At 32.8% G+C, this 22,464-nt stretch overlaps 3 protein-coding genes across 7 annotated transcripts; 1 reads left to right on the forward strand and 2 right to left on the reverse strand.

Annotated features, from left to right (window-relative positions):
* Positions 1-287: 287 nt before the first annotated feature.
* Positions 288-9,436, reverse strand: LOC133677409 (ethylene-insensitive protein 2.1). 4 transcript variants are annotated; one of them, XM_062099458.1, is made up of 8 exons: positions 9,200-9,436; positions 7,523-8,326; positions 6,791-6,877; positions 6,545-6,655; positions 6,256-6,468; positions 4,309-4,494; positions 1,497-4,190; positions 288-990 (listed from the first exon to the last, which is right to left on the reverse strand). In XM_062099458.1, exons 2-8 carry the CDS (start codon positions 7,769-7,771, stop codon positions 661-663), a joined length of 3,870 nt encoding a protein of 1,289 aa, XP_061955442.1. In that variant the 5' UTR covers positions 7,772-8,326; positions 9,200-9,436; the 3' UTR covers positions 288-660. The 4 variants fall into 4 exon arrangements, with proteins under 4 accessions (XP_061955442.1, XP_061955440.1, XP_061955441.1 ...); XM_062099456.1 differs by having other exon boundaries at positions 7,523-8,331; XM_062099457.1 differs by lacking the exon at positions 9,200-9,436 and adding an exon at positions 8,865-9,155 and having other exon boundaries at positions 7,523-8,331.
* Positions 9,437-18,210: 8,774 nt separating this feature from the next.
* Positions 18,211-20,636, forward strand: LOC133677600 (RNA-binding protein CP29B, chloroplastic-like). 2 transcript variants are annotated; one of them, XR_009835794.1, is made up of 5 exons: positions 18,211-18,764; positions 19,157-19,258; positions 19,498-19,794; positions 20,190-20,347; positions 20,412-20,636. XR_009835794.1 is itself a non-coding variant. In XM_062099690.1 (5 exons), exons 1-4 carry the CDS (start codon positions 18,405-18,407, stop codon positions 20,250-20,252), a joined length of 822 nt encoding a protein of 273 aa, XP_061955674.1. In that variant the 5' UTR covers positions 18,213-18,404; the 3' UTR covers positions 20,253-20,299; positions 20,420-20,636. The 2 variants fall into 2 exon arrangements, 1 of the variants encoding a protein (XP_061955674.1); XM_062099690.1 differs by having other exon boundaries at positions 18,213-18,764; positions 20,190-20,299; positions 20,420-20,636.
* Positions 20,367-21,950, reverse strand: LOC133677542 (TMV resistance protein N-like). The gene is made up of 2 exons (XM_062099622.1): positions 21,707-21,950; positions 20,367-20,518 (listed from the first exon to the last, which is right to left on the reverse strand). Exons 1-2 carry the CDS (start codon positions 21,948-21,950, stop codon positions 20,367-20,369), a joined length of 396 nt encoding a protein of 131 aa, XP_061955606.1.
* Positions 21,951-22,464: the final 514 nt, after the last annotated feature.

Here is a 22,464-nt window from a genome sequence, read left to right on the forward strand (position 1 = left end):
TTTTAAAATTATAATAATAATACTTAAAATTAAGCTTTTTATAAAAATATTTTAAAAACAAAAACAATAAATATTATCTCTATAAACTTGTCCTCATATTTTTAAAATACAAAAATCTACTTTAAAATTATCCTTAAAAACATTTAATCTTATACTTGTCGAACCAAATGCTAACTAGTACTTGAGTGAAAGAGGGTGAACGCAACTCAAGTGGCCAGATTTAGACATTCCTGCCTCCTATTTTGTAATTTTCTCTTGTTAAACTGGACTTATACAGGGGAAACAAGTGATGAGAAGGGTAATTTTGCTATACAGTACTTGATGAGACGTTTAACACAAGATGCTTCTTAGTTACAAAACAAGAACTGCAAGTACTCTACTTTCCTCCATTCTACCCATTTTTCTTTAATTATGCTGCAATTACATCTCCACTTATCTTTATCCCTACGTATACATAACATACAAGGAAAATAAAATTTTGCAGCATGGACTTTTAATACAAGAGAGAGAGAGACCCAACGACTGAGGCAGTCAGCATTCCTGTATTAGCAAGCTGCATTTCAAAATTATACAGCTCGATACCATACAGCTCAGGCAAACTGATGAACAAAAGCAACGAGCTCTTAGGAGCTGATGTCAGAACCTTGCTCGACTCACTGTTCATTTGCTACCGATTAGTTTGTTCGATAACCGGCGCTTGTAGCGCTTAAGCACAGAAGCCAGATTCTCTTTTCCCTTTGGAAAAGCAACATCACCAGCAGCAGTTCCCGATCGACCCTTTCGGCAAGATATGGCAATCTCCACATCCTTAATCAAGTCCAGAAGCGTCGCTGCAGTTGTGCATTTCCCCCTACCTGGTTTTGAAGCAGGGGGCAACATTCCACTTGAAGCAGGTGGACTTGATCTATGCTGGTGAGATGCAGGGATTTGAAGGCAGAAGCATGGGGACATGGGAGTACGGGGCTTTGAAAATGCCAATTCTATGATGCCCTATTATTATTCAGAAAGCATAGTTTTAAAGGACAAGGAAAAAAAGAAGACAATATTTGGAAAACACACCATCATAGGATTTCAAGAGCCAAGGAATGAAGCACATAAATGCCTCCCAAAGGGATGTTACAGAGAGGAATTGCTTTCAGTAACATGCCTCGAGATTTTTAATATATATATAGATGCCAGTTGCAATGGAGCAGGAGGGGCGAGAACTAAAAGATAGTTGACTAAAATGACTTGGTTGCAACTCAAAAAAAAAAGAAGGCACAGCAGCAAATGATTTGGTATAGCAGCGTCTAAAATGCCTATACAAACTCATTGCAATTAAGTGCAGGAAATGAATGGTGAGTTTTGCCAATTTATTCATGAACATGATGAAGAGGTTTTTTCCACCTTTTCCTGGAAAATCTACAAGCAGTAAACAAAGTAAAGCATTTTTTGCAGATGAAAAGATCCCTTAATAAAATTGAAATTGCATATAGCAAAAGATTGGAGAAATTTACCTGAAGACGATTCAATACATAAGTGTATTTCCCCCACAACTCTGGACGGCTTTCCATTAATGACAAATCAAGAATCCGGTGAATACACCAGACCCCAAAGCTTATTATCAAATCCAATCTCCAAACACAGCCCTCCCCACAATGAGGAACTGACAAAACCATATTGTTGGTAATACTGGCATCATCATTCCTCAGAGCAGAACCAGATTTCCTATCAGAATATAAATATGTAGATCCACCCATGTGATCTACATGGTTCATTTCTCTTGTTTCAGCTTCATACAAATACCTCTCCCTTGCAGCCACACAATCAATTAGATCCTCATCAGCTCCATCGTTTTGCCTAAACAGCCAGTCAGATCCTTCCAATTTCAAAAGCTTCACAATACAATGCCTGAAAGACCGAAGAAGTTGGGCCTCTGAATCCACAGGAGAAGTTACTTCGTGATTAATTGAATTAGACCGATTTCCTAATCCACCCCCAACAGCACGAATTTTGTCAGCAACACCAAACTGTTCAAATGGTTGCTTGGACCAGAGGGATCCAGGGTCTGGAGTCATGTGAAGTGAGAAAGCATCTCCATGCCCTTTTGATAGTCCATTAAAAGACAAAGGACCTCCTGCTCCTGATCCGGTATTTGAATAATAAGATTGTTCATAACCTGTTCTACTAACAGAGGAACCAAATCCTGCAGACTTGTCCCACTGAGCATTCTTGTCAGACATATATAGGTCCCTATAGGGACCAGCAAGCCCTGAAATGTCAGGCAAGCTATGGTACTTCTTTGTATTAGCTGACATTCCTGTATCATCAGCAGATCCAGAGTATACATCAGGATAAGGTCTTTCAGACTGTAATGGGCTATTTCTAGTTACTGCAAGATTCTGAAATCCTGACGCTTGTGAAGAGCTTAGTCCATTTTGCAAATTTTTCCCCATAGAGACAGTGAGTGGGTCCCTATAATTTCTAGGTCCCAAGGATGGGGATATTGGTGCTGGTGACTCCATTTGGCCATTTAAGCTACTGAAACCCCTGTCCTTGGCAATTCGATTGACGATAGATGCAATCTGATAGCCATGAACTGTAGCTGGCTGATTATCCCAGCCATCAGAAGATGGTGGCATGCGTGCACCAGAATACCGTCTCTCACTTGAGTCAGCAATACTCTGGCTGGGACCTTGTACATATGCATCCAGCAACTGCATGTGGTTGGACCACAATGAGGATGGTCCCCTCTGAACTCCATAAGATGAGTCAATATTGCTTTGCACCCGCAATTGCTTGGGGGAGTCGCATAAACTTGAATTGATCAATGAATCAGATGCTCTGCCACCTACCGATGAGAAATATCCACTAGATTCCTTCCCAGCAGTGTCCACTTTCAGCTGGGAAGAAGCAAGTTTCAAATCAACCCCCAAGGCATCAAGTTTCTTGGTCTTTGCTTCTTGAGTCATTTGCCCATGGAAGTCATACAATTGTCCCCAAAACTCATCAAGAACTGCAGCTAATTGACGTCTTGCAGCGCGCCCCAACCCTGCTAATCTTGAAAGACTTCCAGCACCATTCCCACCTGCATCACTTTTACCACTAAGACTCCTAAATGATCCAGGACCATCAGATGTCAAAGACAAAGTGCTTCCAGGAACCCCTTTGGATGAATCTTCAGGCTCCCAGTTATCACCTTCATCATCCTCCTTTTCAGTATGCAACTCACCCTCTATATCCAGAGTCTTTTCAACTGGGTCCATTGGTTCAATCTTAGCCTTCTTGGCAACAAGCATTTCAGCATCAGGAACCAAGGTAACAGCAGCTGACAGAGATGCTGACTCTGTTGTAGGTGATGTTTCCTCATAGAATGTTTGGGGACTAGAAAATGGGACTTCAGAATGTTTTTCTTTGATAGCAGTCAAATGAAGTTCCTGATCACACTCCATAATTGTCTCAGGCAAATCAGGATCAGCATTTGCAACAGTTATATCTGAGTAACTCTCAAAAGATTTCCCTGGTTCTGGTAATTGTTCCTGCCTCTCGATAAGTTCCTCTCCAGTACATATATTTTCAGTCAAAAATTCTTCCTCTATCAGCATGGATGGTTCGGATACAGCATTTTGTACATCCCAGTTGCATACCTGAGCATCTAAGCGAGTAGCAGATTTCAATGGGGTAGCTGCTAGCCAGAGCATCAAACAAAATGATGAACAGGCGGTAATGAGAAGAACAATGTAAGAGGTAGACGAACCACTTACTGTACTCCATCTCAAAGTACCTACCCAATCACTATCCCCAAATATCATTTCCACCACAAAAATAATCTTTATGCCAAGCATCCCCATGAATGAAATCAGCGCTACGAACTCCAAGAATGGAGAAATTTTGTAGACACCCATCACTTGTCTTGATGAAGCAACACGGAAAAGAGGGATCACGGAAGATGGAAGAAGTAAAGCAACCATAACCTGTGTAAGTATAAGCAACTGGTATATTCCTTCAACTCCTGAAGTCCACACACAATAAAGGGCTGGAACAACTGCAATAATTCTGAATGTCGCACGTTGAAGCCAATTAGGAATATCCAACCTGAGAAAATTGTGTAAAACTACTCGCCCACCAAGATTCCAGGAAAATGCTGTGATTTGATTCGCAAAAAATAAGATGAGCGAAAAGCCAAAGGGTGCTATTGGACTCCTGAACACCTGAAATGATCATTTTGAATCAAAGTAATAAGTATTTACCAAGTTCATACAGAATAATGCTTGCATGCCAGAAAAGAAACATCTGCATGACCAATAAATATGAGAAAAAAAATTGTACCTGTTCCATTAGTGACATCGCATCAGGAAAAGTAAGTAAAACAAGGCCACTGCTGTAGAACACATTTGCAGCAGAGTTCATAAGCACATAATTTACCAGATAGATGCCACTGAAGATGCATAAAATGGCAAAAAAATGGTTAAGACACAAGGCATCCCTGGAAATATTTGGTGTTCCCTGATGTTGCTGCAAGAAGATTTAAAGATTTCAAAATCTAGAAAGTGATCAAAAAAAGCTATTAAGTGATATTAAACTTGTTTTGAAAGTGTATGAAACCTAATAATAGAACAATGGTAGAGCTTTATCAAATAACAGCAATTAAGCATTGACCAGGTGCACATGTTACATTCATTTCTGTTTTCCAACAATGCGCATGAGTTGGAAGCTTTTCAGGGTTCTGAAGCAATCAAACCAACAAACTCAAACTGAAAACAAAAATGATGAGATCATGGCTTCCACATATGCTAGTTCATGAAGTTAATACAAAAAGGTTGAGCATTAGTTTTAAACTGGAGGGGCCAATTGCAGTGATGTAATTCATTGCAAGCAAAAAATAATAAGCCCATTAGGAAGATCCAAAAAAGATGACAAAAACCATCCTAGAATTCCCCTCTGTAGTTTGTGGCTTTCTCCACCAACATAATAAAATAAGTTTGTGCACGTGAAGATCAAGTTCAAAGCTTGCAACATGTTTTTACTAAAGGTAAACTGTATTCTCAACAAAAGGCCTCCATGGGCAGTTAGTAACTGCTTCAAGCCTCAAAACAATATCATTCATAATTAATACATAAAAGTTGAATGTTGCCAGAATCCAGGGTTCTTGTTAGCTATAATACTATATAAAACATCCCCATTGGTGCTTTCTGAAAGATTCAACAATTATAAGAAATCAGCTATCAGAATCCTACCAATCAAATTTAAAGTTATAATGATTCTGGTACAGGTTGAATGATACAGCTTGCTGACCAAAGCCATTATTTCCCCATCACAGAAACCAGCTATGCCATGAATGATACATTCAGCAACTACCCTAAAACACAGACAACTTGATGGTTGTGACTCTGAATCATACAATCCACTCTGTCAGTTTCTTTTCACCCGAACTCCATAGAAGCCTTCATCAAACATTTTCAGACACCTAACCAGCTTCAAATTGTCATATTGCCATGTAAACAAAATGTCTAAAGATAAGACAAGAAAAAGATGCTCTACTATCTTTAATTTGTTAAGAGAATCCAGATTCAAATCATGAATCTTCTCTTTGCATTTGAACACCCATATCCTCACCACTGCAAGGGGCATGTGCAAACTTACAGAGATGGGGAATAATTGCATTAGTTCATGATTGGAAACAAATTCATATCCTTTCACAAAGCTACACAAGAAGGATATGCTTGTTTGGGTTTTTGGTTGTGTAAAAAAATCAAAAAGACAGCAGGCTTGATGATTTTGGGATGGTGCACCATAAAGCACCAGCCAGCAAAAGTAGATTACTCGTATCAAATACCTCATCAACCAATTGCCAGTTCCATTGTCACAAAGCCATTAAGTTTCCATAATATCAAAATTTATCAGTCAAATGAAAACCAAATTTTTTTAGAAATGGAAAGGCCATGCTAAGCAACAAAGATCCCAAAAAAAATGTACACTTAGACTCAAGCATTGCATAATTGACACAAAACCACATGTAAAAGAAAATAAGTACAAACTAGCATTCAAGTAGAGAAGTAGCATAAACACAATAAATCCTCTCTGCTCCAAAATCTAAACCTCAGATGTCCTCAAAAATCACTGGAAGGTATTGATATAAAACTAGCAGCAGCCAAATATGCTATGCCAGAACAGCCTCTGAACATTATACAAAATGATATTGACAATGTACTCAAAGAGTCAGAGACACACAGGAGGGCTTTGGGGGGGGGTAAGGGCGAGGAGAAAAAGAATTACCAGAACAATAGAAGAATGGAGGAAAAAATTGTGAGGCATGATACTTGCTCCTAGTAAACTCATCAGGGCAAACACACTCTCCTCACTTAATTTTGTTCGCGTCCCGTTTATGGAAAGAGGGATTTCTGGTTGGCTGATGAGAACCCCGAAGAAATACAATAGTAATATGAAGCCTGCAATGCATGTGCACAGGAAACTTGCCTTGCATCTCTCCTGGGAAAAAGGCAACAAAATCAATAGTGATATTTCTAAGGTGAGGTGGTAAAAGAATGCAAGCAAGTGGTCTTACCATGAGGGTAGCAAAAACTGGAAATAAAATGGCATCAGCAGCAGCTAAAAAAACACAAGTGGATAAGTCCATCCTGAAGAGAAGATTAAGACCATGTGCAATGCCGAGAATCTATTGAAAACAATTCACAAGTTATGACCACAACAAGGGATCTCAAGTAGTATAAATCACATCCAGATGCCTTAAACCCATATCTTTTGAATAGGCAACCAGATGTACTAAATAACTAAGATCGAGAGAAACTACCATTGTGAGGTCCAATGCAATCACGGAAAGTGCTGCTTGAACTCCTAGAAACATGCATGTCCACTTGTCATACTCATCATTGCAAATCTATGGGATCGTAAGGAAAAGGAAAATCGTAAAACTTCAAACCATAATTGGGGGTTGGGGGTGTAGAATAGTTAGTGAACACACCAAATAATTAGAAAATTGGCCAATGAACTTTGAAATGCAAATGATAGGTGGAAAAACATCACCCCATATACATGTGTGGATGTAAATACAAATGGTTTGATAATTTCTTTACAGATACAGATGTGCTTGCTCAGACATCAATCTAATGGAACATGTAGAGGTCTACGAAGAACCCAGCTAACTTCCAGTCATGCTAAAGAGAGGCACATCGATCAGATTGCAAGGAGCATGACATGGAACATAAAAACAATATAAAACCAGAGTTCTCAGTAGAGTATCCTTGATGAACCTCTACACTTTCAATTGGAAAGTAAGGGACATGACATAACCAGTACCATGTGGACTAAACCAATCTATTTCTCATTTCCAAATTTTGCTATTTCATTACTTCCATTTGCAAAAGGGAAAACAAGCTCAAGACAACCAGATCAAGGACAAAACACAAACAATACAAAATTGTTTTTCTCTTTGAAGGAAACATATAAGATCATAGTATTAGCATGTCAAGAAAAGTAAATAAACAATTTCTCATAGAATATCCTTAGGGAAATAGGATGATACCTGGGCAAGATCTTTTCTAGTGATCACACCAATTCGAGCAGAGAGATACTGGCATAAAATGGCAACAAAGTTGAAAAGGAGCATCGGTAGTACCAGATCAAACCCAAAACGAGCACCTCCTTCAACAGTTGCAGCCCACTTTCCAGGATCAACATATCCAATTGCAATCAGAAGTCCAGGTCCAAAAGCAGGAAGCAGCCGATGAAGAAAATGCAGTGGATGGTTAGCATTTGCAAATTCAGTGTCCATGTTACTGATCAGTATTTCAAACAAAACTGAACCACCACCAACGGTATGATATTTAATAACACTTCCAAGCAACAGAAGAACCTCCCAGAGAATGCCAATATAGCTGCTTAAAGAAGCATCTCCTAATAATTATGCCTCTTTTCACTAATTATTCAAGAGAAACACTAACAACTTTGACTGAAAATGCTTGCATGAGTAAAACTAAAGTCAGAACAGCATCCTCTGAAGCACATCAACAGAAAGAACAGGGCACGTCAAACAACAGCAAAGATGATTCGGTAAGCGAGGCTCTATCAAATGCACTTAGCCAGACCACACCCAGTAGAATCTCTTCAAGGAAAGGTTAGTCGCATGGTGATGCTTGCAGAAATTCCAATATTAGCTGTGATCATCAGATACCAATCTGACACTTGCAAAATCAGCTAGCATGCTACTCCGGAGTGACACTGATGGGCTATTAACATGGCGATTCATCTCCTGACAATGACTAGCAGTTAGTCAGATTCATGAGAACCTTCCAGCAATAATTTGAATTTTTGCGTCTCCTCTGAAATGCTATCCTGAAACATGAATAAGATCAGTTTGACAGCTAAACAAATTGCAAAAAAAAACCTACATAACTTGGAGCTTTGGTGCTCGATGGGATAAGGTAAGCTATTATAACCGCAAGATTGTCACTTAAAAGGCTAATTTGAAACATGAAATCACTTCACAGGCTTAAAAAAAAGGACATCAGGCAATAGGAATTCAGTAGACATCAATCAATTCTGCCTAGTATAAAGAATGCAGTTTTTTTAAAATTACAAAAATAAAAGAACACTAAAGTAACAAAGACTGTACGAAAAAAAAAACTCATATAGTCATTAATTAAAGCATCCCCAACAAGCTCAATTACATAGATACACAGAATCTTGAGAGGCAAATACATATATTTAGCATCCTTATATTAGCATATTTAAAATCATCATTTCCAAAACTAACTTCAACAACTTTAACTCCTAACAAATTAACATGATCAGTTAAGCTTATAGCTAGAACATGAAAATCCAAATCCTAGAAACAAGTAAAATGCAAAACGCAACTCAGATCTCACCACGACATAAACCAATACCAAAAACCAGCTCAAGGTGAGCAAAACTCATAAGAATTCATCAAATGAACCAAAAATCCATCAACACCCGAAAACTCAACCCCTATAACTTCAAACCCAGAAATGAAATGAGCCCGCAAAACTTATTCAATCAAAAAACCCTTCACAGATCTGATTCGGCCAAAAAAAACCCAGCATTTGTACAAATTTCATGGTCAACTTCGATTCCTCAAAAATAAAATAGACAAATCCGGACAACACCAAAGTTTAAACCTTTCCAACTTTTTTTCTTCGAAAAATAAATAAAGAAGATTATTTCTTTTTTCTTTCCTTTTTACCTTTCTCTTTCTACGAGTGTGAGTTGCTTTCAATCTCTACTTGTAGTTCTCTCTCTGCAATCTCTATCCGGAGCTGTCCACAAGTAGATCTCAAAAAGAAGAGCCTTTAAGAGAAGCCACGCAGTTAATAACTTATTAAAGTTTAGGATTTTCTTTTTCTAATCTTCCTAGAAAGACAAAGCTCAGTTTTATCTTTTATGGGATAGTTGTAGAGAGAGAGAGAAACGGAAGTGAGAGTGAAGAAAATTAAGACATCTATATTTATATAATATTAAAAATAAGAAATTCTACCAAACTCGATCGACATGGTAGGGCAATTCAGCATCCATGAACCCGGATAAGAGTTTTTTTTCTTTAAATGTAGTTTTTTTTCTAAATTTTTTTTATATATATATTTTTAGTTGGTTATTAATTTTTTTCAAGGTTTATTATATAAATATTAAAAAATTATTTTATTTTTTTAATGTAAAATTTGAAATCCTTTTGTATATACACTCTATATTTCAAAAAAAAAATTTATTTTTTTAATGTATAATTTAAAGTTCTTCAGTATATATAATTTATATACATAAGAAAAAGTTATTTTTTTCAATATAGAATAAAAAACTTTTTGATTTGAATACTTCAACTTGAAAAAATAATATAATATCTTTTTAATATGAGATTTGAAGAATTTGAAACCCTTTAATATATACTCTATATTTATCAAAAAAAATTATTTTTTCAATGTGGGGTTTAAAGTTTTTTAATATATATACTCTATGTTTAAAAGAAAAAACTTATGTTTTTTCAATATAGAATAAAAAAAATTAGTTTAAATACCTCCACTTAAAAAAATAACATAATATCTTTTCAATATGGAATAAAAAAATATTTTGAAATATTCTTTTAAACTTTATTATTTCAATATATATAGCTTGTATTTACATGAATTATTTTTTAATTTGTTTTTATAAAATATTAAAACTTTAAATATTTTTTTTAATTTTTCCAAATTGATCTAGGTTGATCCAGATTGACCCGTGTACCCCGCGACCCGGTCCTTAGCCAGGTCAACCCCATGTTTGATAAATATGGTTAATATAAAAAAAATTATTTTATTAAAATAATATTATTTTAATATTTTAAGACAAAAAAATAAAGATTAACTTGGTTACATCTCATTCAAGTTTAATTAATTCATTAGATTACAAGTTAATTTATCACGTTACTCGAATTTAACAAGAAAAGTTAATGCATAAAATGATTTGAAATAAAACCTCATCCGAAACATACGTCAAGTTATCAAATTATTAAATTAATATATTAAGTCAGGTTTAATAATGATAATACTTATTAGGAATATGTGTTTTTTATTATTTATTTTTAAATATCTTGAAGAGAGAATAAAAAATTAAGTATATTAAAAAGTAATATAATAAGAATTTGAGTACAGAAAGTTAAGAAAAGTCACCTGTCTTTCTTTTCTTTTCTTTTTTTATATATTTGATATTTTGTTTGTCTTCTTTCTACAGTATTAATGTTAGTAGTTCATAAGTTTATGTTACACTATGGTTCAAATTAGACAAAATATAAAAAGATGTTTAGATTGTAAAAAATTATTTTATAGTATTATTAAATTTAATTTAACATGTCAATATTAAAATATCTTAATTTAACTTCTTATTTAATCGAGTTCTGCAGTATTAATGTTAGTAGTTCATAAGTTTATGTTACAATATGGTTCAAATTAGAAAAAATATAATCAATTCATTCAATTTCTTCATTGAATGTGTAGTAAGAATGGCTTGTGCAATAATAATAAAGATTGGAAATTAGTCTTAGATTCAGTCTCTGGTATGAGATAAGTGTATGGTGATACAAATTTTCTATATCCTGAAAGAAGTTGCTGAAAAGCAGTCGAAGAAGGAGGAGGAAAAAGATGTTTAGATTGTAAAAAATTATTTTGTAGTATTATTAAATTTAATTTAACATGTCAATATTAAAATATCTTAATTTGACTCCTTATTTAATCGAGGTCAACTTGGTAAGATTTATTTGTATGATTCGATTAACTTAGTAGATTCAAAAGTAATTCAGACAACCAAAAAATAACATGGTTTACCTTTTAAGAAAATCAAGATGATTTTTTTTTTTTAATATTGAGACGATAATATATTGGATTGACTAGGATTTCGTGACTGAACCTGTCAAATCCGTGATTCAAGTCATGGACTCTACTGAGTTTAGTAACTTTTTTTTATTTTAAATATACTATTTTTTTACTTAATTATACTATCACAAACATAAATCATAAAATTAAGTACAAGTCAATTACAAACCAAATGCTAAGACATTTATTTGAAACTATAAACCAAAAGATTTATGAAGATAAATTTAAAATTAAGTAAATATTGAAGGATTAAGTTTATAAAAGAAAAAATAAATAAATAAAAAATCCACCTATTTTGCATCCCAAGGTTTTAGTGCATAGTATAATCATTAATAGCCGCTGCAGGCTAGATTTTTTTCCAACAAAAAAAATTAAACATGTAGGTTTTTTGTATGCATTTTTTATGTAGAAAATATTTAAGTGTATATTGAAAAGCATATGCACACATCTAATTAAATAATTAAATAACTATTTGTGTCAATAAATAAATAAAAATTATAAATGATAACTAAAGATGTTACTAAAAAAATTGAAAGATGAATGTAGATATTAAGATATGTGATCTCACAACACAGGCTATTTGCTCGGTTGTGTTCAATGACTTTGTTTGTTAAAATTAATTTTTTATATAATCAAATAATAGTAGAAATAGATACACATATAAAATTGATTAAATAAAATCAAAGAGAAAAAAAATATCATGCAAGGTTGCACTTATTAGAAATACTATCCAAAAATATATATATTTTTTATTTTTAAAAATAAATTTCATTTATGTAAAACATAAAAAAAAAAGAATTATATATGAATTGGAATAATCTTTTCAAAAATTAAATACATAAAAAATAATTAAAAAAAAGAGCAAACTCTATTTAAAAAAGGTTAAACCAAAAGATAAAAAACAAATTAGAGAGAAATGGTATTAATTTAAATATAAGTTAAAAACTATCTAAGAAAATACATATAAAAAAAACATCAATTTAAAAAAATATATAAAAAAAGTCAAATATTATTAGATTTAGCTAGCCAGGTGCTTGTAGCCTATTTAGAAAGCACCTGAACAAGGGCTTTTATTTTTTTTAATGTTAATGGTGTCATCAGCCCTAAATCTTTTGAGAAAGAAAGCTAGAGTAAATGTTGTTTGTTTTTTCTCATATTCTGACCACTATGGTTGTAAAACCCTAGTTAAAGTTTTTAAAAATATTAAAATTTTAACTTGGAAATAGAATAAGTTAAATTAAATTAAGAATATTGAATTGAATGATAATAGATAAAATTTAAAAAAATAATAAAAAAGAGAATATAGCACTAATTGTTAGAAAATAGAAAAAGTGGAGATAAAATGAAAAAAAACTAAACAATATGGGGTCAATATGTAAATATTAATAGATTAAACTATAAATGCCCCATTTTTTTCCTCTAAATTCGAAAACAAAAGAGAATAGAGGGGGAGAATATTTCTCAATTTCCTTCACCAAAATTGAGTAGAAATACTACAAATTAAATGGTTTTGGTAAGATTTAGAATAAGTAGTGAGGAAAACAACATCAAATCAAGAATCTAAAAAGAATAAGAGAAGAAATTTAAGGATTTAGAGAGAGACAAGGAGGCCGACCAAGAGCAAGAAAGAAGGAGTGTAGAGAATTTTTGGCAGGTTAAGAATCAAAGCTCATTTTAGCAATAGGTAAGAGGTTTTAGACTCGATTACGTAAGTTACATTGAATACGACTAAAATTGATGTCTAAATTATAAATATACTAGGGTTCAGGTGAGGATTTGGGGGGAAATGAGAAATTTGCTTTGTGTTTATGTAATTAGGACAGAAATGGATGAAAACAACTTTAAAAAAATGAATAAATGAAGAAACAATCCTAGTGTTGTTGAAGGTGGTGGTGTCGACCATAAAGAGAAAAAATTGAAAAAAAAAATAAAACAAGGCATGAATGTTGTGTGTTTGTATTTATTATAGCATGTGTTGAAATGTGAATAATGAATTGAGAAGAAATAGAAATCTTATGTTTAATTTGTAATGGAAAGATTGATTATGCTTTGTTTGATGAAATTTGGATTGAAATTAAAGAAAGCAATTTAGAACAATGAATAAATGAAGAAACAATCCTAGTGTTATTAAAGGTGGTGGTGTTAGCCATAAAGGGAAAAAATTGAAAAAAAATTAAAACAATGCATGAATGTTGTTTGTTTGTACTTATTATAACATATGTAGAAATATGAAAAATGAATTGAGAAGAAATATAAATCTTGTGCTTAATTTGTAATGAAAAGATTGATTATGTTTTGAATTATGAACATTGTAATCTTGTAGGGGATTATGGAATTTTTATGTAATGTTGAAGTATTATTGATGAAGGAATGTTAATGAAAGTGAATATGTTTTCGGTGAGAGAGTTTTGGTTTTTTTCAAGTAGGATGTGAGAAAAATTAGTTGATTATTTGGGTGTTATGTTTAATGATGTTATAAAATATGTAGAGGGAAAATACTTGCTTTGAATGGTGAGAAAATAAATGAAAATACTTTGATGCATATTAAAAGCAAAAATTAAAAATTTGGACAGCTTTATCACCTAACTTCCAGTTGAGTTTAGGGCTTGAAAATAACATAAATTAGAATAAATTTCTTTTATAAAATTGTAGTTAGGGATGTTAGCTTTCTAACAAGACTAGTCTCATTAATTTGAAGTTATAAAACTCTAGATAAGAGTTAAAAATCAAGGGAGAGTTAAATTAAATCTTTTTGAAAAAATTTTAAATGTTGCCATAATGAGTAGTTTTGGATGTGTTAATGGCAGAATGAGTTTTCTTCCCTTCAATAAAGATGTAGCCCTGTATCTTAGCTTTAAAAATAAAAAACTACATGTAAAATCAAATTCTATAACTTTAGATAGTAAAAATATTGAGTAGCATTCTTGAGCAATCCAGTTAAGTTAGTTAGAAGTAACCAACTTTAAAATTTATTTAGAATTGTTTTTAATGTAAGATTTAAATGATGGAAATTATAAGAATGAAATTGTCAATATGGGTTAAATTGTTAATAATAATTAGCTTAAGTGATATGGAATCATGTTGTTTGAGTGGGGTAGCACTGAGCTGGTATATGAGACTAGATAACGTAAAGATTTGACGATGGGAAGATCTGGTGGTTGCTTTCATTAAACAATATAAGTACACCATGAATATTGCTCTAATAGAACCAGTTTGTCTCATCTAGAGAGAAAAAAATAAAGAAATCATAAAAAAGTATGCTCAAAAGTAGAGGGATCTGGTTGCACAAGAACATCTTCCATTTTTAGATAAAGAAATGGTTACTTTATTTGTAAATACATTCATGACATCGTACTACGAGCATATGATGGGTAGTTCAGCACAACAATTCATTGATGTTGTAGCAATAACCGAGCCTATAGAACAAGGGATAAGGAGTGGTAAAATCTTCACACCCGCTAAGAAAAAGGCTTTAAAGAGAAGAAGAAGGATATTGATCATATCGAAGATGGCTACAGAAATAAGAAAAACCAATTTCAAAACTATAACATTTCATCCCCTTCATCCCAAATTGCTAACATCAACTTTAACTCTCCATTTTCTACCAAAAAATTCAAGACTCAAGATATCTTAATTTCTCCTCACAATTTTGTAATTGATTTTCTCATATCTTAACAAATGTCTTATCACTTTATTTTTCACTCTTAACATAAATATAGATTTTTAATTTTCATAAATATTAATTTAATCCATTTTATTTTTGAGATAAATTTATTATCTTATTTTTAGTCGGGATTCTACAGAGGATAAGAAAAATCTATGATACTTCTAAAGCTAACAAAAAAGAAAATGTGTCAACAAGAGAAATGAAAACGAAGTGCACCAGGTATAAACCAATCATTTTCAATCCAGAGGTCATTAAAATAAGTAATGGAGGTCCAATTAGCAAGTCAATACTACTAGTATTAATTTTCATCCATTCATTTCGACACTAGCCAATGTTACAGTTATCCTTAAACTAAACACGTATTTAAAATTTCTTATTTACCAATCAAATAATTTCCCATAAAATTAGTTATTCTTTAATCAATCAACATTAAACCATAGTTTTAAAACCCGACAGTTTGACTTGGGACCCTGCTGACCCGGGTTGGAACCGGGTCGGGTTTAAGAAAAAATAAGAGAAGTCAAAAACCTGGGTGACCCAATAGGTTGACCCGGTCAAAAACTCGGTTGCAACCCATTGACTATTTATTTTATTTTAACTAAAATGATATCATTTTAATTTATAAAAAAATAGGATTGACCTGATGACTCGATCAAAACACGGTGACCACTGGGCCGAGTTTAAAAACTCTACATTAAACAACTAGGTTGGCTTGAACAACCAACCTTATAGAAATACTTGAGCTATCTTTAATAGAAATGTTCAAAAAGCTTGTTAGCATTGAAAACATTACCCCTACCCCCAATGAAGGCCCTTTTAACCATCATATCCTTATTGTTAGAAACCCAACTACAACTGTGAATACCACATTATTGTTATTGCGCATAACAATGATAATTGTTCTACCTTTAAAGATAAGCTCTTACAGCTCATCAGGTAAAGTATGCTATAAGAACGATGAGATTGACAATGAGGTGGGAATGCTATCTTTTTTAAAAGTGAACATTAGCAAACTAGAGGTATATAAGTACCAGCCAGTAGAGAATGAACCTCTCAAAATGATAACAATTATCATACTTCGCCTTACAACTACAAATAGAGTAAGATAAGAAATAATATTGTAACGTTTAGTTTCTTTTATTTGGGCTTTTCATCCCCTCTGTATACAAAAAGAAAAAAAGAAGAAGCATGGAATAAACCCTATTGTTCCTAAAATATCTATCCCTAGGTGGAACTATAGATTTAAAATGGCCTTAATTTTGTCAAAAAAATGCAATTAAAAGTTGAATGAACTCCTCCAATCATCCTACATGCACACCTAAATTCATCCATTAAAAATAGTAAATGTGGGCATTTTGTTTTCATTACATTATAATTTTAATTATTAAAGAAAAAAAAGATGGACATTAATTGTATACTCTACCATGGACATAGACTTAAGTGTATTGTTCAATCCACAATGTAATTTTTACTGTTCATGAGCATGTTAAATATAATTTGGTCCCTCTATTTTATGAGTTTTCATATTTGATCATTATAGCTTCATATTTTATATTTTAGTCATAAAAATCATTTAATTTTTTTTTACATTTTAGTCCTTGGATGTTGAAATAACAGATAAAAAGTTAGAGAGAGAGAGAGATTTTGACATGTCATAAAGCAAAAAAATATAATCTTAGTGTTGATAGTTTCATCTTGAAGGAGAGGTTCAATGAAGGTGGTTTAGACCTTTAATTATACAAAAAGAAATAGATTTTGTTATGTAAAGATTTTTTTATTCGATTTGGCTTTGAGTTCTTAGACTTATTAGAAGACGTTTCAGGGTTGTAAATGTAGTTATTAAGGTCCCTATGATATTTTTAAGTGTTTTCAGAAGAAAATAAGTCAAAATTTGAGTTTTTTGAATAAATATCTTGAAACCTCTAGTGGCAAAAAATCGTTACAGTGGATGACATTTAATATGCTTAGGCAAAACAACATATTATTTATTCAATTTAAAAAGAAGAACTTAAATGAAAAATTATCCATTTAAAATCTTGTAAAAGCAAAAACTAGGCATATGACTATGATTCGACAAATATCTTGGAGCCTCTAGTGACTAAATATTGTTATAGTAAACATATATCATATGTTTTGACGGATGACATGTCATTTGTTCATTTAAGTGGACAATTGTCCATTTAAGCTTTTTTTTAAGTAAAAACTAGGCATGCAACTAAGATCTTCCAAGACCAGGCACACGTGCTTGAATATGATTGTTTTGGCCCTTTAATTTTTTTTTTTATTGTTTTATGTTTTAGAATTATTTTTTCAAATAAAATTACTGAAATAATATTTAAAAAATCTTCCAATTATGTCATAATCTTTGAATCAATTAATGCTTTTATTTTAATATTATCTATTATTTTATGGATTATTATATAGGAACCTAATATGTAGAGCTTTTTTTAAAAATTATTTATGAGTATTTAATGAGAATAAATATTTATTTTGTTATTTTTATTGTTGATTTTTATATATATTTATCAAATTAATTATTATATTTTTATTTTTAATACAACCACGTGTGTCTATATATATGAAGTTTGCTTTCCATATCATGGTAAGTTTTAATTTGAGAATCATGCTTCTAATAATAGAAGCATCAAAACCAAAATAAAATGAATAAAGAAAAAGAGTTTTTATTTAAAAAACAATTTTTCCTTTTTAATTAAATCATTAAGATTCTTACAAATATTTATTTTAATTGTCTTATATTTTTATTCAAAAATTATTGATGGATATGTTTTCATCAAAAAAGAAGAAGATATATAGTTAAAAATATATAAATTAGTATCCTTGGATCATGAGAATTTATTAATCAATAGAGATATTATGTTATATTGTACATGAATAAAAAAATGGATTTTAATACAATTTATTTCTATAAAATTGAAATGATTGGAATTTTTATAAATATTTATTTTCTGAATAATAAAACAAAAATATATTTATAAAAAAAAGGTGGAAAGGAGAAGGGCAAGAAAGGAACAAGGAGAGTTGCTGGCCTGGATCAAGTCTATCAATTTGTACTTTGTCCTTTACCCAAATCATATCATAACAATCTACTATCAGGGTTTTGTTCTCCTATGAATGCCATTGCCTGAACGGCCTGTGCTCCCTGTTCCTGCAACTTGCTTTCTTCAACATTATTACCAAACTCCCCAATTTACATTTACATCCTCGAAACCAAAAAGGCCCAAACCCTACGCCCCACAGGCTAAGTGCCCATAAATACCTCGCTTCACTTCGAAGTTCAAAATATCCTTCCCTGTTCCCTCGTTCGTTCCTCCTCCAGAAACCTTATCTCAATTCAAAACTAAGCCAAGACACACACGACAGAAACCATGTCTGCAGCATCTGCCTCTTCACTAGTCCTACCATCGCTCAATCACCCAAATACCATAAAATCTTTCTACAGCAAACCCAATTCACTCCTTTTTCTATCTCCTTCTTCCACTTCTTCTCTCAAGCCCGTTTCTCTCCTTCTCTCCTTTCAACACCAGCAACAGCCTCTGTCCTCTCGGTTTCTAAAAAATGTTGCCATTTCATCTGAATTCGGACAAGAAGAGGATTTCTTGAGTGATGGGGACGAGCAAAGTTTCTCTCAAGACCTCAAATTGTTTGTGGGTAATCTTCCTTTTAATGTTGACAGTGCCCGGCTCGCTGGTCTCTTTGAAACCGCTGGAAATGTTGAGATGGTTGAGGTATTGTCTCTCTCGTGCTCTTTTTTATGACCCTACCTTTATTTCTCTTTTAGCTTTGCTTCTTTTTGAACATGAGTGTTTTAAGGTTAGAATTGTTTCATATTTCCTGTAAATTGGAACATTTTTTTGATGTAATGATTTTTGTATTGAGTGTTTTACTGTTGGGTCTGTTTTCCTTTTGTTAAAGATAGTGTCTTTATATGGTTTCTTGGTGAAGCCAATTTAACGAATAAAATTTTAGTTTGCTATGAGCTTTACATAGATATTGCTTGTATAGTTAATGGAATGTTTTCTTTGGATCCTCATGGTTGAGTTTTAGAGGTTGTAACGCCTTTTATTGAACGATTAGTAACCATCTGCTTTGATGTGCTAAACTTTTTACTTTTTGGAAGGTAATATATGACAAGGTAACTGGGAGAAGCAGAGGATTTGGTTTTGTGACCATGGCGACTATTGAAGAAGTTGAAGCAGCAACTAAACAGTTCAATGGCTATGTAAGTCAATGAAAACAAAGATGGATAGATAGTTTGCAAAATTATGAAATTTAATTATAAGGGTTTGAAGTGGTACTCACTTTTGTTTGAGATTGTTTGGTGGGAGTGCAACTCAGTGGAGCTTGCTTGGTGGTTTTAAAAATTGTTTTTGCCCCATTAATGCATCCTTTTCTTTTCTTTTTTATGAGGCCATGGCGCATACAAATTAGGTTTATTGTACCTAAGTGATTATCATGCAGGAACTCGATGGGAGGACATTGAGGGTGAATTTTGGACCTCCTCCTCAGAAGGAAAGTTCCTTTTCAAGAGGGCCTAGAGGTGGTGAAACATTTGATTCTGGCAATCGTGTTTATGTCGGCAACCTTTCATGGAATGTTGATAACTTGGCACTTGAGACATTGTTTAGAGAGAAAGGGAGGGTGATGGATGCTAGAGTTGTTTATGACAGGGATAGTGGTAGATCAAGGGGCTTTGGTTTTGTTACTTATAGTTCTGCTGAAGAGGTTGACAATGCCATTGACTCCCTAAATGGCGCTGTAAGTATATCGTTCCCATTTTTCTTGAAGATATGTGCTTGTTATTCAAATGGGCTACCATGTGCTGAAACTAAAATCCTAAAATTGCTAGTTTTGCAATTGAGTGTTCTGTGGTTAAAACATAGTGCTAATCATTTGTGTTTTTATCTCATTGCCTTTGAGAGTTTTGGTTCTCATGTGCCTGATGATTTTTGATAAAATTTGTAATACAGTTGTTTTGCATTCATTTTAAGGACTTGTTTGCACACAAAGGTTTGTCTGGCAGTTTTTGTGAAAATGCAACTCAGAAGTTTATACTGTCAAACCTGACATTTGCTACAGCTACTCCACCAATGCACTTCGAAGTCTATTTAGCTACAAATTAATAGTCACTTGGTAAAATTTGTTTGGTGCAGGAATTGGATGGCAGAGCAATTCGGGTCTCAGTTGCAGAAGCTAAGCCAAGGCGTCAATTTTGAGCACTAGATCTTTTCCGTATCTTCTCCCTGAGAAAATATTTTGGGTGGTACTTGTCCACACATTGCACTTTAAGTCTGGTTGTGAACATGAGTATTGTTTTAAATTGAACTAACTCATTTCCTATCCTCCAGCTGGTTCCTTATATTATATCTAATTGCTGTTGCAGGGACTTGGGAGATACACAGTTGCAGTATGTTCTTGTCATGCAACCTCTTTGAATATGCTCCTTGTGCCTGGGAGTCATCGGGCTCTTTGATAGATGCATCTAAGATGAACAAGAGTTGATTAAATTGTGTTGAAATTTTTTGATGTATGTTTTAAATACTGTGATCCAGATGAAAACATGTACGTAGTTTATTTATCGAGGTGATGTGAATTGTTTAGTGCTTTGGCTTTGCTATATGGATTGTCCTAGAAGAGCTTTGTCATTGTTGAATGAATTGCAGCGAAATCCAAATTCAGGATCAGGTTCCAAGCTAAAACTAGTAGTTGCTTGGGTGTGTTCAGTAATGGAGTAATACACCATTTTTCCAAGAAATATAGAAAATAGAACATGAAAAATGGAGTTTGTGTTCAAATGTATAATAATTAAATAATAAAATAGATATTTTATTCTTATGAAAATAAAAAGAACAAACAATTTACATTTATATTTATATATAATAATTTACAAAGTAATTGTTAAAATAATCGTAGTTTTTAAACCCGGTCTGGTGATCCATCAAATCTAAGTTTTGGGTCATGGGTTTTGATTAGGTCATTGGGTCATCTCGGGTTGATTTTAATTTTATATTTTAATTTTATATTTTTATAAAGCAAAATAACGTTGTTTTTGTTAAAAAAATAAATAGTCAATGGGTTATATCTAGGTTTCTGACTTCAGGTTTTTAAGTTCTCCAATATCTTTCATAATCTCAATCTGTTTTAGACTCTGGTCGACCAACGAGACCAGACTAGATTTTAAAACTATAAAAATTACCATAAAAATACAATATTATGATATAATAATCATATAATTCTTAAATATTATTTTAATAATTTATTTAGAGTTAATTTTATTATAAATAAAAAAATAATTATAAGAAAAGTTGAAGAGAGGCCGGAAACCTAGATCTAGAAATAGTGCCAGCACAAAAAAGGCCCTGGCCGATGTATCATTTGCTAGATCAATCATCATTTGAGGTGGTCAGGTGGGTAGTACATTGTTTGTTTGAATACTGTATAAAAAATATTTGATAAAATAATATATTTTTATATTGTCCCGCGATAATTTTAGATGTGTGCTTTGACGGTAAGAATTAATATTGCAATTAGGAATTAATATTTAATTGAAGTGGAAATATCAAGCTCAAATTGACAATAATAAAAAAATTGTTTCTGTTGATATGTGCAAGTGGATCTCTGACAGGGAAGGTGATTAGATATACCCATTTGCCTCATTGTTTAATTAAACCCCATCCATATAGAGTTCCAGTCCCTGCAAGAGCTCCTCTCCGCTTGTTGACCTTCTCCAATTCTTCCTGGAAGCGTTCTTCATGTTCATCAAGAGCTTTTGCATAACTCCCGGTTTGTTTCTGGACATCTGAGGGCTCTTCTGTATCATAGAATAGTACAGGAAGAACAACCTGGTCAGTTCTTTGCCTGCGCTCAAGAATCTTTACTAGTTCGTCAAGACACCATCTAGCTAGAGGAAGCATAGTGCTAGGAGAAGACCACTATAGAAATATTCCTCGATCCTTCTATTGCCTTGAGAATTTGTGGATAGATTTCTTCTCTTCTAGGGAAGTTCATTATCATCCCTAAGAGTATGAATTCCGGCCTGGATTAAGGCAGTTTAGAGATGATTTGTAAACTTCTTGCGCGTATCTTCTCCTCTATATATGACTTAGAAAGACATTGTAGGTTGCCTGAATGTCTAGAGGAAGAAGATGAAGAAGAGGATAGAGACTCAAAGGACGTGCATGGAAGCCATTGAAAGACACAGTTAATCAATCTCGGCAGCAAATCGGAAAGGTTGGTTGAAGAGTATGGAGAGGAGTGACGTTTGCTTGTTATTTCTTTTTTTAAAAAAATAGTAAGAAATTTAATTGATTTATTAAATATTGTAATTCTGAACTACATCTATAAGATACATTATTTCATCAGATTTCTTTTACTTGTTGTACTAATTTATTTATTTATTTTTTAATTTTACATGTTCGTTGTTGAATT

The sequence above is a fragment of the Populus nigra genome, chromosome 17 (genome assembly GCF_951802175.1).
Source record: "Populus nigra chromosome 17, ddPopNigr1.1, whole genome shotgun sequence".
NCBI lineage: Eukaryota > Viridiplantae > Streptophyta > Magnoliopsida > Malpighiales > Salicaceae > Populus > Populus nigra.